We start from the raw sequence: 20,625 nt of genomic DNA, 5'->3' as shown, positions 1-20,625 counted from the left end.
TATGGAGACGGCCGCTATATGACGGCACCGCTATCCTAGGAAACTAGAGCATAACAATGCATAAAAAAGTAGTCTACTGCGGTTTAAAGAATAGTACATTATTGTCGAGGCTCGGAAGTAGCTACTTGCAGGCTGAGGATTCGTTTTAAACGGACGACCTTGGGAGTCCGTTTAATTGAATCCGAAGCCACCAAGTAGCCTTCTAGCAGAGTCATATATAGTGCTTTTCTCAAAAATGGTGCAAGAAATATAAATATCATAGAAATAATTTACAAAAGCAACATTCTTACGTATACATTTTCATAGAAAACAGCCCTTGCCGCCTTTTTATTTTTTTATAAAAAAATAGACGTGTATTTTTCTGCTGAAAATACGCTAACCTATTTTAAGACAGCTAAATAGTCGCGGTACTAATCATCTGTTTGGCTGTTTAATGGGCCTGTGCCTTCATTTGATATGGCCATTTCAACTTTTAAAAAGTTTGGAACTCGACAAATAATGGAATTTGTATGCAACATTGCAGTCCCAAAATCGAAACTGCAATGTTTATAACTTTTTAATTTTTGACTGACCATAAACTACGCGCTTCGCGACCTATTTTTTAGACGGCAAAGTCGACTTTGCCGTCCATTTTTGAGAAAAATCATTAGTGCGAGAAGACATCAACAAATAACGGTATATTTATCTCTAACAGAGGTGTTCCAACAAGTGGAATTCCTGGAGTCGACCGCGCGCAAGCTGGGCGAGTTCCAGGAGCGCGTGCGCGCGGTGGAGACGCCGCTGCAGCGCTGCGAGGAGCGCCTGCAGGACGCGCTGGGCGCGCCGCCCCAGCAGGCGGCTGAAGCCGTCGCGCGCGTCGCCGACACCGTGCAGGCGCTCAGGGCGCCGCTGCAGGTAACACTGCCCACTGTACCCGCGCGCAAGCTGGGCGAGTTCCAGGAGCGCGTGCGCGCGGTGGAGACGCCGCTGCAGCGCTGCGAGGAGCGCCTGCAGGACGCGCTGGGCGCGCCGCCCCAGCAGGCGGCTGAAGCCGTCGCGCGCGTCGCCGACACCGTGCAGGCGCTCAGGGCGCCGCTGCAGGTAACACTGCCCACTGTACCCTCGCGCAAGCTGGGCGAGTTCCAGGAGCGCGTGCGCGCGGTGGAGACGCCGCTGCAGCGCTGCGAGGAGCGCCTGCAGGACGCGCTGGGCGCGCCGCCCCAGCAGGCGGCTGAAGCCGTCGCGCGCGTCGCCGACACCGTGCAGGCGCTCAGGGCGCCGCTGCAGGTAACACTGCCCACTGTACCCTCGCGCAAGCTGGGCGAGTTCCAGGAGCGCGTGCGCGCGGTGGAGACGCCGCTGCAGCGCTGCGAGGAGCGCCTGCAGGACGCGCTGGGCGCGCCGCCCCAGCAGGCGGCTGAAGCCGTCGCGCGCGTCGCCGACACCGTGCAGGCGCTCAGGGCGCCGCTGCAGGTAACACTGCCCACTGTACCCTCGCGCAAGCTGGGCGAGTTCCAGGAGCGCGTGCGCGCGGTGGAGACGCCGCTGCAGCGCTGCGAGGAGCGCCTGCAGGACGCGCTGGGCGCGCCGCCCCAGCAGGCGGCTGAAGCCGTCGCGCGCGTCGCCGACACCGTGCAGGCGCTCAGGGCGCCGCTGCAGGTAACACTGCCCACTGTACCCTCGCGCAAGCTGGGCGAGTTCCAGGAGCGCGTGCGCGCGGTGGAGACGCCGCTGCAGCGCTGCGAGGAGCGCCTGCAGGACGCGCTGGGCGCGCCGCCCCAGCAGGCGGCTGAAGCCGTCGCGCGCGTCGCCGACACCGTGCAGGCGCTCAGGGCGCCGCTGCAGGTAACACTGCCCACTGTACCCTCGCGCAAGCTGGGCGAGTTCCAGGAGCGCGTGCGCGCGGTGGAGACGCCGCTGCAGCGCTGCGAGGAGCGCCTGCAGGACGCGCTGGGCGCGCCGCCCCAGCAGGCGGCTGAAGCCGTCGCGCGCGTCGCCGACACCGTGCAGGCGCTCAGGGCGCCGCTGCAGGTAACACTGCCCACTGTACCCTCGCGCAAGCTGGGCGAGTTCCAGGAGCGCGTGCGCGCGGTGGAGACGCCGCTGCAGCGCTGCGAGGAGCGCCTGCAGGACGCGCTGGGCGCGCCGCCCCAGCAGGCGGCTGAAGCCGTCGCGCGCGTCGCCGACACCGTGCAGGCGCTCAGGGCGCCGCTGCAGGTAACACTGCCCACTGTACCCTCGCGCAAGCTGGGCGAGTTCCAGGAGCGCGTGCGCGCGGTGGAGACGCCGCTGCAGCGCTGCGAGGAGCGCCTGCAGGACGCGCTGGGCGCGCCGCCCCAGCAGGCGGCTGAAGCCGTCGCGCGCGTCGCCGACACCGTGCAGGCGCTCAGGGCGCCGCTGCAGGTAACACTGCCCACTGTACCCTCGCGCAAGCTGGGCGAGTTCCAGGAGCGCGTGCGCGCGGTGGAGACGCCGCTGCAGCGCTGCGAGGAGCGCCTGCAGGACGCGCTGGGCGCGCCGCCCCAGCAGGCGGCTGAAGCCGTCGCGCGCGTCGCCGACACCGTGCAGGCGCTCAGGGCGCCGCTGCAGGTAACACTGCCCACTGTACCCTCGCGCAAGCTGGGCGAGTTCCAGGAGCGCGTGCGCGCGGTGGAGACGCCGCTGCAGCGCTGCGAGGAGCGCCTGCAGGACGCGCTGGGCGCGCCGCCCCAGCAGGCGGCTGAAGCCGTCGCGCGCGTCGCCGACACCGTGCAGGCGCTCAGGGCGCCGCTGCAGGTAACACTGCCCACTGTACCCTCGCGCAAGCTGGGCGAGTTCCAGGAGCGCGTGCGCGCGGTGGAGACGCCGCTGCAGCGCTGCGAGGAGCGCCTGCAGGACGCGCTGGGCGCGCCGCCCCAGCAGGCGGCTGAAGCCGTCGCGCGCGTCGCCGACACCGTGCAGGCGCTCAGGGCGCCGCTGCAGGTAACACTGCCCACTGTACCCTCGCGCAAGCTGGGCGAGTTCCAGGAGCGCGTGCGCGCGGTGGAGACGCCGCTGCAGCGCTGCGAGGAGCGCCTGCAGGACGCGCTGGGCGCGCCGCCCCAGCAGGCGGCTGAAGCCGTCGCGCGCGTCGCCGACACCGTGCAGGCGCTCAGGGCGCCGCTGCAGGTAACACTGCCCACTGTACCCTCGCGCAAGCTGGGCGAGTTCCAGGAGCGCGTGCGCGCGGTGGAGACGCCGCTGCAGCGCTGCGAGGAGCGCCTGCAGGACGCGCTGGGCGCGCCGCCCCAGCAGGCGGCTGAAGCCGTCGCGCGCGTCGCCGACACCGTGCAGGCGCTCAGGGCGCCGCTGCAGGTAACACTGCCCACTGTACCCTCGCGCAAGCTGGGCGAGTTCCAGGAGCGCGTGCGCGCGGTGGAGACGCCGCTGCAGCGCTGCGAGGAGCGCCTGCAGGACGCGCTGGGCGCGCCGCCCCAGCAGGCGGCTGAAGCCGTCGCGCGCGTCGCCGACACCGTGCAGGCGCTCAGGGCGCCGCTGCAGGTAACACTGCCCACTGTACCCTCGCGCAAGCTGGGCGAGTTCCAGGAGCGCGTGCGCGCGGTGGAGACGCCGCTGCAGCGCTGCGAGGAGCGCCTGCAGGACGCGCTGGGCGCGCCGCCCCAGCAGGCGGCTGAAGCCGTCGCGCGCGTCGCCGACACCGTGCAGGCGCTCAGGGCGCCGCTGCAGGTAACACTGCCCACTGTACCCTCGCGCAAGCTGGGCGAGTTCCAGGAGCGCGTGCGCGCGGTGGAGACGCCGCTGCAGCGCTGCGAGGAGCGCCTGCAGGACGCGCTGGGCGCGCCGCCCCAGCAGGCGGCTGAAGCCGTCGCGCGCGTCGCCGACACCGTGCAGGCGCTCAGGGCGCCGCTGCAGGTAACACTGCCCACTGTACCCTCGCGCAAGCTGGGCGAGTTCCAGGAGCGCGTGCGCGCGGTGGAGACGCCGCTGCAGCGCTGCGAGGAGCGCCTGCAGGACGCGCTGGGCGCGCCGCCCCAGCAGGCGGCTGAAGCCGTCGCGCGCGTCGCCGACACCGTGCAGGCGCTCAGGGCGCCGCTGCAGGTAACACTGCCCACTGTACCCTCGCGCAAGCTGGGCGAGTTCCAGGAGCGCGTGCGCGCGGTGGAGACGCCGCTGCAGCGCTGCGAGGAGCGCCTGCAGGACGCGCTGGGCGCGCCGCCCCAGCAGGCGGCTGAAGCCGTCGCGCGCGTCGCCGACACCGTGCAGGCGCTCAGGGCGCCGCTGCAGGTAACACTGCCCACTGTACCCTCGCGCAAGCTGGGCGAGTTCCAGGAGCGCGTGCGCGCGGTGGAGACGCCGCTGCAGCGCTGCGAGGAGCGCCTGCAGGACGCGCTGGGCGCGCCGCCCCAGCAGGCGGCTGAAGCCGTCGCGCGCGTCGCCGACACCGTGCAGGCGCTCAGGGCGCCGCTGCAGGTAACACTGCCCACTGTACCCTCGCGCAAGCTGGGCGAGTTCCAGGAGCGCGTGCGCGCGGTGGAGACGCCGCTGCAGCGCTGCGAGGAGCGCCTGCAGGACGCGCTGGGCGCGCCGCCCCAGCAGGCGGCTGAAGCCGTCGCGCGCGTCGCCGACACCGTGCAGGCGCTCAGGGCGCCGCTGCAGGTAACACTGCCCACTGTACCCTCGCGCAAGCTGGGCGAGTTCCAGGAGCGCGTGCGCGCGGTGGAGACGCCGCTGCAGCGCTGCGAGGAGCGCCTGCAGGACGCGCTGGGCGCGCCGCCCCAGCAGGCGGCTGAAGCCGTCGCGCGCGTCGCCGACACCGTGCAGGCGCTCAGGGCGCCGCTGCAGGTAACACTGCCCACTGTACCCTCGCGCAAGCTGGGCGAGTTCCAGGAGCGCGTGCGCGCGGTGGAGACGCCGCTGCAGCGCTGCGAGGAGCGCCTGCAGGACGCGCTGGGCGCGCCGCCCCAGCAGGCGGCTGAAGCCGTCGCGCGCGTCGCCGACACCGTGCAGGCGCTCAGGGCGCCGCTGCAGGTAACACTGCCCACTGTACCCTCGCGCAAGCTGGGCGAGTTCCAGGAGCGCGTGCGCGCGGTGGAGACGCCGCTGCAGCGCTGCGAGGAGCGCCTGCAGGACGCGCTGGGCGCGCCGCCCCAGCAGGCGGCTGAAGCCGTCGCGCGCGTCGCCGACACCGTGCAGGCGCTCAGGGCGCCGCTGCAGGTAACACTGCCCACTGTACCCTCGCGCAAGCTGGGCGAGTTCCAGGAGCGCGTGCGCGCGGTGGAGACGCCGCTGCAGCGCTGCGAGGAGCGCCTGCAGGACGCGCTGGGCGCGCCGCCCCAGCAGGCGGCTGAAGCCGTCGCGCGCGTCGCCGACACCGTGCAGGCGCTCAGGGCGCCGCTGCAGGTAACACTGCCCACTGTACCCTCGCGCAAGCTGGGCGAGTTCCAGGAGCGCGTGCGCGCGGTGGAGACGCCGCTGCAGCGCTGCGAGGAGCGCCTGCAGGACGCGCTGGGCGCGCCGCCCCAGCAGGCGGCTGAAGCCGTCGCGCGCGTCGCCGACACCGTGCAGGCGCTCAGGGCGCCGCTGCAGGTAACACTGCCCACTGTACCCTCGCGCAAGCTGGGCGAGTTCCAGGAGCGCGTGCGCGCGGTGGAGACGCCGCTGCAGCGCTGCGAGGAGCGCCTGCAGGACGCGCTGGGCGCGCCGCCCCAGCAGGCGGCTGAAGCCGTCGCGCGCGTCGCCGACACCGTGCAGGCGCTCAGGGCGCCGCTGCAGGTAACACTGCCCACTGTACCCTCGCGCAAGCTGGGCGAGTTCCAGGAGCGCGTGCGCGCGGTGGAGACGCCGCTGCAGCGCTGCGAGGAGCGCCTGCAGGACGCGCTGGGCGCGCCGCCCCAGCAGGCGGCTGAAGCCGTCGCGCGCGTCGCCGACACCGTGCAGGCGCTCAGGGCGCCGCTGCAGGTAACACTGCCCACTGTACCCTCGCGCAAGCTGGGCGAGTTCCAGGAGCGCGTGCGCGCGGTGGAGACGCCGCTGCAGCGCTGCGAGGAGCGCCTGCAGGACGCGCTGGGCGCGCCGCCCCAGCAGGCGGCTGAAGCCGTCGCGCGCGTCGCCGACACCGTGCAGGCGCTCAGGGCGCCGCTGCAGGTAACACTGCCCGCTCTGTGACTCTACCCTCTGTTGATTAGGTGTTGTCGACGATGTGTCGGGTGAATAACACCGATTCTAATTTGCTCTAGGTGAAACGATTTAGTTAATATGTGATTATCAAATAAATAATGTTGATATGTAATGTGGTTATCCAATCACATCACAGTTTATTAACTCGATTATTCAACCGATACAGATTTAGTGCATAATTATTTTCCATCGTATTTTCACGAAAACGTACGAACGTGTCTTGCTATTTCAGTCGGTCTCGGTACAAAAAGTACTGACGTTAACTGAAGTAGCATTTCAAATACGAACGTTTCCGAGAAAACACGGTGGAAAATAATTATGTACTACATCTGTAACATTATTTCTCAGATACAATAAATTTATAAATCGTTTAATTAATAATTTCTCAGTTTAATATTTTTGGTCATTTAACAAAGCATAATTATTTGATTGATTTATATGATTGATTTTGATTAATCCTTTGCCTTTTGCAGTTATTCTTAAAACTTACCTTTTTCTTCATAGAGTGTAAACGCAGCAGTAGACGACATCGTGACAATGGCGCACGAGATGGCCGGGCCGGACGCGGCGGGGCGCGCGCGGCACGTGCTGGACGCCACGGCGGGCGCGCTGGCCGAGCGGCTGGACGAGCTGGACGCGAGGGCCGGAGAGGCCCGGGACCGGCTCGCTGGCGCTGCGAGCGCTATGACGCACTTCCAGGTACGGGACGGACACGAGTATTATTTTCATCAACAGTTCTAAACTGTTCTAAATGACATAGAATGACCAGGTTTACTAGTAGGACAGGAAAGCAGCTCTGTGGCGACTAGTGTAGCTAACGCTCAAAGAAACATTTAATTTTTACTACCTATACCCGTGTTTTGTCTTTATTTTCGGTTATGATAAATAGCATTTTTCAACAAATTTTTGTCAAACCTTTCTATTGATAATCGGTTGCTTCTGTACATCAGTTTGACCTTCGTGTTCGTAAGAAAAAGACCAAGTTTACGAATAAGGGGGAAATCACTACGATAAGCAGTTTAGGTCAGCTGAATTTTAATGCCAACGGTATTTTGCCTCAAAAACAATTTAGATTTTATACACTTCATTACGCTGGGCAGAAAAAATGGAATGAAAATCTAACCCAAAATTTTATTCAATTTTTACCTCCAGGAGAAAGTCAAGAGCCTATCAGCGGACCTGTCAGATTTAGAGAAGGAACTAGACACGATGAAACCGCCCGGCCGAGACATCAAGACCGTCCGCCAGCAACTGGACGACATCACACGCTTCTACAAGCGGCTGGAGCGAGCGGACGACGTGGTGGCCGACGTGGAACGCGCGGCTGAGGGGCTGGTCGACAGTGGGTACGCGGGTGACGCTGCCAAGACTAGAGACCAGGTGAGGAACTCTCTCTCTTCTCCTGACCGATTTCCTGAGCGTCTGCATTATATTATGCCTAGGACCGGGAACTGCGCTGGTCCGCCCGCTCGTGCGCCCATATGTGACTGCAGTATCCAATCTTCTACAGTGCTCGTCCACACTGAGGGCATGACAGGACTCAGTCAACTTAGTGATAGGTGAAGGCATAAGGAGGTCGGGCCTTTAGAGCATCTCACTTATTATCAAGGTCTACCAGTATGATTATCTGGACGTTAATTCAACTTTGAGCTTGGGTATATTTCTTCGAATATATTGGCCAGATATATATATTGGCGAGTAGATGATCCTTAGAAGCTTATTTCACGCAATATTTCCCTAAATATCCCATACCTGGGATAATGGATCCCATTAACTATAGGATTTATTTAAATATGAATATTGATTATAGCTATTAATTACTACTTCTACGTTCTCAAAAGGGCAAAATTCTCACATAAGTATGTATATCCTACAAATTTATTGTGATTTTACTCCGATAAAGATACAAAATGTCCGTTCCCAGGTTGAAGGGCTCCGTAAACAGCTGGGCAAGTTGGACGAGCGTGCCCGCGCCCGCGAACAGGACCTCGACGACACACTCAGCAAGCTCGAGGCCTTCTACAAGGCCTACGACTCCGTCATGGACGACGTACAGGAGGTAAGTGCGACTGAAAAATATCACTGTGCTAGTGATGATGATGATGGTATCCTGTTATCCCTCATCAGGGACATAGGGCTCTTAGAAGGGTTCTCCACTGTTGTCGATCCCGCGCTGTCTTCGAGTTTCTTCCAGTCGAGGCCAGCGGATGCTACCTCTTTGTGTTACTCGCTCACTGTGTGTTGTGTGTTGTCACTGTGTTAGTAAACGGTCTTAATTCTCTTCGCAGAAATCATGTCGAAAATCGTGCTAGACATATGTGTGCCATGTAGTGAATGTGTCAAAATAATTAGATTCGTATCCTACTGACTGCGCCATTCAGATGAATGTTAGATGCAGGACTCAATAACACACATAAGCTGGCTATTAGACAGTATGATTGTATTCAGATATCCAGAAACAGGGGCAAACTTAAGTGCCTTTAATTTCTTCTACACGCAAAGACTACGATTTCGCATGTGTATTTTTAAGTTTTGGTCTCCGACTGACAACTCGTTTGAATGAAATATTGCTGTGTATTCTTGTACGCTTTGTACGACGTCAACCGATGATGAAAACATTTAATAACGACTTATGAAACGCGACCTTTTTATCAGACCAGTATTAATTTTTAGGCTGGGAATCCATAATTCAAAGGTGTATGTGACGTCTCCAACCCGCATTGAGCCAGCGTGGGGATTATAGCTCAAACCCTCTCCTGCTTCAGAGGAGGCCTGTGCCCAACAGTGGGACGTATTATATAATATAGGCTCTATTTTTTTTTACCCATTTGATGTATTCCCCCAGGCCTCCGAGCAAGTCCGCAGCCTGAAGCCCGTATCCTCCGAAGTGGAGCAGATCCGCGCGCAGCAGAAGGACTTCGCGGAGCTGCGGCGGCGCACGCTGGAGCCGCTCGGGCAGAACGTGGCGCACTGCAACAAGATCGGCCAGGGGCTGGTGCGCTCCGCGCTGGCCGCCGTCTCCACGCAGCAGCTCGAGAAGGATCTGGAGAAGATGAACGACAAGTGGAACGCGCTCAAGGAGAAGGTGAGCTGAGTAAAAAATAAATAAAAAAAAGCGTTTATTCACAAGCTTACTTACATCTAGATACATTACATTGTTCTGCCAAACCAAAGAGCATATAATCACTACGTTTTAAGAGTCGGCACTCTCGAACAATCCTCGAACCGAATTATGAACGTACATATCCCAACACACCAAATACAGGCTTAAAGATCTCGCATCCAGGCCATGATTGTTAAAAAAAGAAAAACCACACAATACTACCAACACAAAAAAAACAACGCTAGGGCTCGACACTTCCAGTACCTACTGTTTATCGATATCGATAAATGTGCGATACGTGCTGCTGTATTTACCTACTGTACTACCTATTAATAAAATAAAAGAACATTATATATATATATATATAAACAATTTTATTTTACATGATAAAAATAACATAGTTTATTATTCAAGTAGGCATATTACAATATGCTGAATTCGCGCGCATTCTTTTTTAATCTGGTCCCTTTTTATTGAAGGCACTGGATGGAGAATGATTTCCACAAATGAACTTGTTTCCATTCAGCTTTTGAATAGGTAAATAAATACGCCAAATCCTCATTTCCTTTTCCTCAGCTTTGCCCATAATCGACATCTGAAATAAAGAGATTATCGATAAAATTGGTCGTACACTATTCGTGTCATAGGTTACTTAGTTTTTTACTTAAAAATACTTTATTCACAAAATATTTTCGTTTTAATCATGGATTGTACACGACTAAAACTAATTAAATTAGTAACTGTTAACGACTCAAAGTAAAAAATTAAAATATTGCATACAAACATCAGTTTACCGACCTGTTCGGATCAAGTTGGAAATTTGGCCAAAAATGCGTCAGTAGTTAGTCTTCTTACACACCCACTACAAACTTCACATTTCCTTAAAGATTTGGCCCCCATTTAAATAACAGCTAAAGTTATTTTACCAATTACAATAAAAAATAACCACGTATTTCCACGTTCACGACAATTCAAATGACGTTTGACGTTTTACTACCAATCATACCAACCTAAAGAAAAGTAAGTATAATACGTCTATGTTAAAAGCAAGTATGGTATGTGCCACCAAAATGCAACAGCAGTCATTTTAATTCGATAAGATTATTTCTATGCCTCAATGTTGGTAACAAGGGCTTTCATAATTTATCAAAGTATGGGGTGTCGATGGGCTGTGCCAAACCACACAGCGGTTTGTTGGCAGACGAGGCTCCTATTATAATTAGTTTATGCAAGTACTAGGCAAGGTGCAAGTACTATTATAATTAGTTGTGCGACTAAAAGAATAAACAATTTGTATTCAAGCAGACATTCTGCTATCAAATCTTAAGGATGTTTTCATCATCCTTTGCATCTAGCTGGCACTAAAGGACCATTTAGATGGTGCGAGAATTCGCATGCGAGTTTCATTATGGCTCCTCTACACGATGGGCCAACGCCGGCTACTCCAAGGGACGTAGCCAAGCGATAGAATGAGATAGAAATATAAACCGTTGATAACATTATACATGTCACTATAAACTTCGTCGCAATAAATGAAGACGTTATCACATGTCCAATGCAAACTTCAAAATCTAATTTTGATACCCCGTACTTGCGTACTATCAACTAACGAAGCAAAAGATCATCTGTAGGGCTAAGATGGTCGCCTCTTTATCTTCAGTCACCATGTCTGTCACGTTCTAACAAGTATGTAAGTTCTAACAAGTAACAAAGTTTGGTTTTGCGAACCACATAAGGGCATTTCATAATCCGGATAAGAATTGTCGATGGAGTCGCCATTGCCAGATACGGCAAGGAAGAAGAAGAAGAAGACTTAAGTATTATATATATCGTTGTAGTATCTGAGTACCCACAACACAAGCCTTCTTGAGCTTACCGTGGGCCTTAGTCAATTTGTGTGATAAAGTCCTATATTTTGTTCTTAGTTTTTCAGTAATTTTATTTTTTCTTTGTTTTTACACTATTTAATTGGTGTCCTGTCACCGGTAGTAGGTTTTGATTATGTAAGCGAATGTTGTTAGTCCAAAACTAAGAGTCTTATCTCTTTCATGTGTGCGATGTGTGTGTGTGTGCGTGTGTGTGTGTGTGTGTATGTGATGCGTGTTACTTAAGTATATGTTTTTAGTACATATCTATTTGCGAGTTCCTGTAATTGGCTCTATATATCTATTTAAGATTCCATTGTCATTTAGTTAGCTGTTGGATCTCCTTATGTAAATAAATAAATAATATTTATTTATTTCGTCAATAGATGAACGAGCGCGAGCGCCGGCTGGACGTGGGCCTGCTGCAGTCGGGCAAGTTCGCGGAGGCGCTGGCCGGGCTCGACAAGTGGCTGTCCGACACCGAGGACATGGTGCGCAACCAGAAACCGCCCTCCGCCGACTACAAGGTCGTCAAGGCGCAGCTGCAGGAACAGAAGGTATGCTGTCTTAGGGTGGTACTCCACCTGTCCAATTTATTTGGACAATGTGTATTTTCTCCCACATTTTGCTTAATGACGGAGTGTGACGCAATGACATAAGAATGTACAGATTATTTGAATGTAGATGTTTGAAATCACAGCCTGAAACAAATGTGAAGTTGAATGTTACTTCACACACACATATATTAATATAAATTTGTAATGAGCTGTGCTTACTGATGTAACGATTAGATTAGATTTAGATTAGATTTCTTTATTTCAAGATGAAAATTACACTATAAATTTGCTACATTCGTCAAAATTATGTTTATCTTCTCATCATGATCGTCAAAAATTACATTATATATTTAAAAATAAAAAATATTAAGATTAATAAAATTATGTCTCCCAATAAGGATCGTCATGTACAAAGAAAAACATGTCAAACAATTGAATATAAACCAAGTTAACATTAAAGTCGATGTCAACATAAATAATTTGTAACTGTCATTAAAATGTCGAATTTAAACATAAAAATATCACAAAAGAACAAAATGTCATGTTTAAAATACAAATCTACAATTTAATAATAAATAAAATTACATATGTTGTTACAAATTCAATTCCATGTACTCATTTACAGAGTACAGAGGGTTATCCAACAAAAGGTTTCTCAATTTGCGCTTAAATGTTTCGTCACACGGCTCATTTCTCAGAGCGGCAGGTAGGTGCTCGTAGTAAGTAGGGCCGATTACTCGTGGGTTCTTTCTTGAAAGTGCCATGCGACGGGGAACTGTTCTCAGACGCCCTGCAGCTCGAAGCAGTTTGCCCGGAAAGTTAATGCGTGCAAATTGGGATATATTCTGTCTTACATATATCAGTACATCGAACAGGTACTGTGAGTAGTGCGTCATTATACGTTGAGAACCAAAAAGCTCTTTACAAGGGTGCCTGTCTTTCACACCGGCAAGTGTACGTATTGCGCGTTTCTGCATTATCAGAACTCTTTTGGCATCTGTTGAATTGCCCCAAAGCAGTGAGCCGTATGCCATGATAGAGTGGAAATGCGCAAAGTACACCTGCTTTAACGAACACGCGACATTTATTAGAAACTAGCCATTGCCATCCAGTTCTTTGCCCGTGCTATTCTACACCGCGTTTACAAAGTTTAAATACATGTCCTGTTTTAACATTGTCTGCTTCAGACAAAAAATAACGCGACCTTTAATATTAATAAAAGCATGTATCCTACTGACTGCGCCATTTAAATAACGGCCAATGTACGACCAAATTGTATGTTTTTCTTTTCGTGTCTTGGTTTTTTGTTCCAATAATTTGATAAAAACATCGCAGTAAAAGGATTAGCCGCTCAAACTTCACTGTACCGCGAGATGCTGTGATAAAATCGTAGTAAACTAACCGCGGACAGACTCATTTCATGTATTTCAATTGAAATTCTAGCACATCAATCATATGTTGTCTATTTTCCTCCCAGTTCCTGAAAAAGATGCTGATGGACCGTCAGAACAGCATGTCGTCGCTGTTCGCGATGGGCAACGAGGTGGCGGCCGGCTGCGACAGTGGCGAGCGCAAGGCCATCGAGAAACAGCTCAAGGGGCTCATGCAGCGCTTCGACGCGCTCACCGACGGCGCGCAGCAGCGCATGCTCGACCTAGAGCAGGCTATGAAGGTATTTACTAAATCCTTTGGCCCAGGACTGTCTCATTTCAAACACAGCCACAGAGAATCATACTGTCTTTGTCTTACGCTATACTTCGTTTTTTTAGCATTAGAAATAAGGTGAACAACCTTGATGTGTCTTTTAATTGAAAAACACATTTTAAAAATAAATAAATAAATAAAAATAAATAAATAAACCATTTATTCACGGAACAGCATATTCTTACATGATAGGTACAACCTCCGCCAAACTGTATAACAGTTTGTTGGCAGAAATAACAGTAATAAGTAATAAGTATAAAATATGTAACAATTATGAATCTAATACGATCATTTATATTCTTTTGCTTCTGCTTTCATAAATGGGTTTCATAAATTAGTTACTGATTTTTAATACACGTTTTTCAATTAAAAGACATGCCAAAATCGCTTACCTTCTTCCAAGTTCTTTATAATGCTTAAATAAACGAACTATAGTACTAGCAACCAAAAGAAAGGGATGAGTATAATATACTGGTTCTTACTGACTGACAGGATATGTTGGCTAGACTATATCTCAAGGCTAAGTCTAATGGTGTGCTCGAAGTGAGGCCTATGCTCGGCAGCTCGGAGTAATTAACAATGGAGCCGCCATTAACAGGCGTTCCCCTCTGTCGAAAATAGGCGGCCAATGGTCAACCACATGTCAACCATATGTATGGACTGACGTTTATCTGACATGACGTACATTTGATGTGCCCCTCCCCCGCAAAAAACGGCAGACTATTTTGTACCGAAAATTTTAGACATGGCGTCTCCGTTGGTTATGTCCTCTAAGCTCAGCAGTGGTATATATAACAGGTGATAGTACTGACAGGTTAAAGATGATAATATTGATGATAATTTTTATTTATTTACTTTATTACTTCGTTCGCTACACGACAAGTGATTAAAAATTGGTCTATGTTTTTTGATGTCATCTCACTCTTGGGCATAGATCGTATAATGGAAGTCCATAAATCCTACCACTATTCAAATATAGAAAACAAATCAAATATAACAAAACTCAGAGCAATTGGAAATCATTTCCCACTTTAGACAACTTTTTTGTGTAAATATAGTCATTACACTCATGTAATATTGCAGGTTGCAAAACAATTCCAAGAAGAACTGCAGCCCCTAGTGGAGTGGCTGACGAGCACCGAGCGCAAGGTCAAGGCGCTGGAGCTCGTGCCCACCGACGAGGAGAAGATCCAACTTAAGATCAGAGAACACAAGGTACGGTAGACCTTTGTCAGCGTTAAAATAACAGTCTGCAACTATTCAGTTTAAAAAAACCCTGCGCTATATGCCATCAATGCCTTACGTCATTTTGGAAAAAAGCTAATACTCTTCAAGCTGTTGGATCTATGGATCAATCATAGCTCAGAAAGACCACAAGAAAACTTGCTTTCACCGCAAAAAAATAAAATAAATCGCATCGATATCGGCCCATCCGTTGGAGGGACAGACAGACATATAACGCTTACAAACGTCGGGAGTTAAACCCGTATGGCGCCGTACAGCGTCATTTACGTCGACTGACAAATATGCAGCTACAATATTTTTCCTTGATTTGTGCGTATTAGAATCCTTTACTGCGTATTAAATGTCCGCGCATTATTCTGCACCTCGTTTACCCGCAAACTCACCGCGTACCTGTTTTCAGGCGCTGCACGACGACGTGCTATCGAAGCGGCCCGCCTTCCAACAACTGACGGAGACGGCGTCCGCGCTGATGGCGCTCGTCGGCGACGACGAGGCCGCCGCGCTCGCTGACCGCCTGCAAGCTGCCACTGACAGGTACATATACCTTATAACAAGCTGCTAGTAACAACACTCATGTATAGGTATACCCTCACTGAAGTTCAGTCTGATCGGAGTTGACACATGGACATCCTGGCCTGGGTCGCCTGAAATGCCAAAAATTCAAGTTAATCATGTCTCCAAAACGCGAATATTAAAATCTATTTGTCCGCGATACCACTCTAAAGTAGAGTGTTTAACTGGGGTAAAAGTAACCATCTCACCCTCGGACTATTGGCGCTCTCTCTACGTTCGAGCACCAAAATATCTCGGGTGAAATGGTTCACTTTCCACCCTTGGTTAATAATCTACTATTGTTACAATGTCTACCCACTCCCCAGATACCAAGCGCTGGTGGAGCACAGCCTGAACATCGGCGAGCTGCTGGACAACTCGCGCAAGGGGCTGCGGCACCTGGTGCTCACGTACCAGGACCTGTCGGCCTGGATGGACGCCATGGAGCAGTACCTCGCCAAGAGGAAGGTGTTGCCAGTGCACATGGAGAAGCTGCTGCGGCAGATGGACGAGCTGGCCGTAAGTACCATGTGTTCAATTTTGAACTTTATACCAAGATAAATACAACTTTAATTTCTTTGACCGCCACAGACGTCAAATGACTCGCGCGGGTATAGCTTAATATAGACCTTCGTGCATTCCGACATTCAAAAGATGCTGCCATCTTCGTATAATATTTACTCCTTAATTTTAAAAAACTGCGACTAGAGTAGATTTCGAAATCTAATCGATACTGTGTCCTCCAGGAAAAAACCGAAGAGATAGCCTCCAAGCAAGAGGCCGTCGACAGCACAGTGGACTCCGGCCTCGAGCTGATGAAGCACATCTCCGGCGATGAGGCCCTGCAGCTCAAGGACAAGCTGGACGCGCTGCAGAGACGTTACAATGATCTCACCAGCAAGGGCGCCGACCTGCTGCGCATAGCCTCGGAGACGCTGCCGCTTGTGCAGCAGTTCTTCAATGCCCATAACAAGTTAGTTTTTGTTTTTAGCCTATTTGTGTGTGCCACTGCTGGGAAAAGGCCTCTCTCCTAGTTCTCCATGACTCCTGATTTAGCGGTTCATAGTTTACGATGCTATAATAATCATAATCCCTTGCGGTGCGATATCGGATCAGAATTCAATTCTAAATTTTAAAACTCCAAGGTTTATTGGTTTATATTTAAGTTTAGTTTTTAATGTACATGGACAAAATATTAAATTACATAAATTACTAAAAGACATAAATAGGAATATAAAACTAAAACTAACTACAATTAAAATAAAAAAACTAAAAATTAAAAATACCTATCAAAATTTGGTGCCCTCGGGAGGGTGCCCAAAACGCAGGCAGCGTTCCCGCGCTGGATCGCGATGGCAATTCGCTGCGCGAGAAAGCTGCCCGCGCGGGGGTCACCCGTTGCCTCCCTCAACTTTTTCCCAAGCGCCTTAAGGAGCATATGTGCGCCTCTGCCCCACGAACCAAGTGTCTCGACGCCAAATGCAACGAATTCGTATTGGGCGCCGAGACAGCTGTACTTGGCTACCTTTAGACGCTCCCGGGTGTCCGCCGCCGCGCCAGCACGCCTGCTGGTCGATGGGACGTAGGACGCCGCTAGCGTGTCAGCGCAAGTGGCGTCCCATACCAACGCACGACCCATCTTCCAGGGAATCAGTGACATCCCGTCAGGGCGCTTACCGTCGTTCCGCACTATTTGGGGCTCCAGAGCGGTTTATTGGTTGTCAAATTCAGACAAAAAAACATTGAATAATTTTACGCTTTAGACTCACTTGTTTACCCATTTACTTGTTGACGTACCTTACTTACTTAGGTACTTATAAAGGCTAATACAGTGAGTAAATCTAATACGGGCGATAAATTAAACCGGACATAGTATTCATTAGTGTAATCATGAAGTAAAAGGTTTTTTTGAGTTGCAGTTCATTACGACCCCATAATTAATTTTTTTTAAATTTCTCAGCAGCAATGTACTGTAAACATGGTTGCGGTACCGAAATGTCAAATGTTCATTAGCAATACAACAATAGCATTTACAAACTTACCTATCTGGAGGAACATTCACGATACATGTTAGCATTACACTGCTTTTAATGTTTTGTAGTTATTTTGGTAGATAAAAGTACTACTAGGCGTGTTAAAAAATATTAAATCTTATTTATTTATCATGTTTATCAACAAGAAACTGACTTCATTTTAATCAGTCACGATGACAGCACTTGACGTGATTATTTCTAATCTGAGCAATAGACAAGCACCTTTGATAGCATACCCTTTTTGAAAATTCATCTAATATCAGTATCTCATAAGTGATTATTGTGTATTCATTTCGTATTTAATTTGCCTGTTTTTTTTTATACGAGGATGGCGGAAAATAAGCATACGGCCCGCCTAATAGTTGTACAGTTATTACCAAAATTATTTCGAGAATTAACTAAACCGTCTAAACACCACACAACTTGGTTGGTACATTGTGTGAAAACGTGGCAAACTCTTTGGTGGAATTGCAAGTTTCTTATTTTATTTCAACTCTGATTTGACAATGTCAGTCGTTCGATTCAAAAGTAATCGTATGTTACAAAAATGCCTCGTTTAACAACTTTTACTGCTCCTGAATTAATGGACATGATTTTAATTTACGGTGAAACACTACAAAATGGTCATCGAGCGCTAGCTGTGTACAGAGAGCGATTCCCTCATCGGGTTGTACCAAGAAACGCTCGAGTAATTGTAAACGCGATACAGCGAGCTCGCGAAGGATTGCCCGTAACTGGAAGGGTGGAGGGGGCAAAACTAAACTCAGGTTTCTCAGAATTTGTATTGTTGTAAATTGTGTTTTTTAGTTGGTTTTCTTTAGGTAAGTATTTCAGCAACTTCAGTACATTTCAGTTGTAATTTCAATGGGTCGTTATTAAAATAAATGATTGCTTTAATAAGATTTTTTCATGTAATTTGATTTTAAACTAGGTAGTAATTTCGTCCGATAAAAAACATCATACTTATTTATTATTTACCCACTCATGACAGTTAATGACATTACATACGCAATAGGAGTTTTTGAAAGTAACTGTCAACGAGCATTTAACGTGAGTGTGTTTGCATTACATTGCGGGCTGAATTATTTTGTATGGACAAAATTATTGTTGCAACTTTAAGTAAATGTTATCTAATTACCTTTACTTTGTCCTATACTAACCACCGTTAAGAGATTCGCCCGTATTAGATTTACTCACTGTATAGGTATTCATTAAACTTAGCAAACCTCTGTTAAATTTTGTACCTTTATAACAAACATAAAATTCAAAATGACAGACAAACGAGCATTACGTTAATGAATAACGCCGTATTAGTGTAAGACTGTGTATGTATTTAAAACACACCATTTACAGTTATTCGTCTCTGTTTTATAATTTGCTAAAGAAAAACAAGTATTTAATTATCATTTTGCTCGCAGCTTGACGGAATGGATGTCAGGCGCGGAATCGTGCCTGCAGTCCGTGGAGCCGCGCGAGGAAGACATCCTTCGCCTCGAAGGCGACTTGCAAGAGTTCCGTCCGCTGCTCGACAACATCAACCTACTCGGGCCGCAGCTGTGCCAGATCTCGCCGGGAGAGGGCGCCACGCACATCGAGGGCATCGTCACGAGGGACAACCGCCGCTTCGACGCTATCGCGGAACAGGTGCAGCGCAAGGCCGAGAGGCTGCTGCTTAGCAAGAAGGTAAGGAGAATGTCCTCTAGTTGGGTTAATTGATTAATTCAATCATTCTCTTTAGATCCAGTCGATAGATCCAAAATGGATCTAGTGGGAAAAGTTTTTCTTCTTAGATCCAAAATTTATGTTGACATTTAGAAACTGCATCTATAGGGAAAATATAAATATCATTAGATCCATTAAATTTAATCATGTATGAGTTATGAATATGTACATGTGTCTAAAGGAAAGCACACAGCACTTTCCCAGCAAATCAGTATCGATACTTAAATGAGACATGTGGCATTTGCAACGCGCGACGGGGAAAAAAGAGTGGAATGGGGGGGGGAGGGATTTGACCAGCAACAAGTATTGAGGCCTTTTTGCGACTGCATCCCTACTAAATTGCTGCAAAAAAACTATGTTTGCATAGAAAGATAGAAGAACGCTTAGGGCTATTTCTAACTAGTACCACTCAATAATTTCTGATAATCTGACGACTGCGACAGAGAACGCGTCATGCGTTAGGAAGGGGCAGAGATTCATGTCTTTCCACTGTTTTTATTGCTTGTTTAAAATTTGAATAATTATCACCGGTATTAAACATACTCGTCTTTCCCCAGCGCTCCCTGGAGGTGGTGGGCGACATGGAGGAGCTGCTGGAGTGGCTGCGCACGGTGTTCGCGCAGCTGCGCGACGCGGAGCCGCCGTCCAGCCAGCCGGCGCTGGTGCGCGCGCAGCTCAAGGCGCAGCGCCCGCTCAACGACGACGTCGCCGCGCAGCGCGTGCGCGTGCGCGACCTGCTCTCGCAGGCCAAGAAGGTGCGTGTTAGAGCCCATTTAGACGATGCGCGAACTCGCATGCTAGTTTCATTACATTGCGGGTTTTAATCGGTCGGTTAAATTGGACGTAACTAACAGTCCGCAATGTAACTAAAATCGCACGCGCCGTCTAAATCAGCCCACTTGTCGTTGCTGCAGTTACTAGCGCCAGTGGGGCGACAGTGGCGACACTAATCCTTTCGGGAATTCTCGGCTCCGTTCGGCTCAACATGGCTACGAGCAATTATTAGGGTCGGCACAACTTGATGTCCCTTTCCGTGCACGACCACAGATAAAATAATGACTTGAATTTTGACAACTCTAAATAGCCGAAACGGACAGAGCCATACATTAGAAAAAATACCATAATTCGACCCTGAATCGCTGTCAATTCGGTTTTGTAGGATGTGTCATTTCTGTACGGTAGTACTATTACTTATTATGTGTGCTTGTCCACCCTTATTACCTAGGTACTAACCGTCCGCAACTGGCCATATTAACTTCTGTACGACTGTCACAGTAAAGGGTAGATCCAGTGTCTGTTAGACAGTCAAAAATTTTAGTTTTTCTTATGTCATAACTGATCTTAGTCGACTGAATTTTATAGGCAGTGTAAACAGAATGTTAATTAAATGGCGTGACAACAAGCTGAGGTTTCACGTTTCTCACTTGACATCTCTAGAAACTTTTGCTATGTGTACAGGTGCTCCGCGAGTGCCAGTCATCGGAGGAGACGGCCGTGATCCGCGACCGCAGCGAGGAGCTGAAGGAGATGATGGAGGAGGTGGGGCAGCTCAGCGCCGAGCGCCTCGCCGCGCTGGAGCAGGCCCTGCCTCTGGCCGAACACTTCGCAGACACACACCAAGGGTGAGAACTGTCAGACCGTCTGTTATCATACATATCTTAGTGTATGCGAAGGGATATTGGAATTCTGTTCATTTTGACGAGGCTACA

At 50.4% G+C, this 20,625-nt stretch overlaps 1 protein-coding gene across 1 annotated transcript in view; it reads left to right on the top strand.

Moving 5' to 3' along the window:
• LOC134674231 (microtubule-actin cross-linking factor 1) overlaps positions 1-20,625 on the top strand; it is a 312,488-nt gene that overhangs the window by 253,809 nt on the left and 38,054 nt on the right. Inside the window, exons 55-68 of the mRNA XM_063532291.1 lie at positions 695-6,102; positions 6,640-6,834; positions 7,288-7,515; positions 8,060-8,194; positions 8,981-9,220; positions 11,490-11,660; positions 13,138-13,332; positions 14,448-14,579; positions 15,010-15,143; positions 15,488-15,680; positions 15,908-16,134; positions 18,613-18,877; positions 19,474-19,671; positions 20,375-20,538. Of these exons, the coding sequence (XP_063388361.1) occupies positions 695-6,102; positions 6,640-6,834; positions 7,288-7,515; positions 8,060-8,194; positions 8,981-9,220; positions 11,490-11,660; positions 13,138-13,332; positions 14,448-14,579; positions 15,010-15,143; positions 15,488-15,680; positions 15,908-16,134; positions 18,613-18,877; positions 19,474-19,671; positions 20,375-20,538 (7,885 nt within the window). The remainder of the gene's footprint in view (positions 1-694; positions 6,103-6,639; positions 6,835-7,287; positions 7,516-8,059; positions 8,195-8,980; positions 9,221-11,489; positions 11,661-13,137; positions 13,333-14,447; positions 14,580-15,009; positions 15,144-15,487; positions 15,681-15,907; positions 16,135-18,612; positions 18,878-19,473; positions 19,672-20,374; positions 20,539-20,625) is intronic.

This window comes from Cydia fagiglandana, chromosome 19 (genome assembly GCF_963556715.1).
Source record: "Cydia fagiglandana chromosome 19, ilCydFagi1.1, whole genome shotgun sequence".
Lineage (NCBI taxonomy): Eukaryota > Metazoa > Arthropoda > Insecta > Lepidoptera > Tortricidae > Cydia > Cydia fagiglandana.
This window is presented reverse-complemented; position numbering and strand designations above follow the sequence as displayed.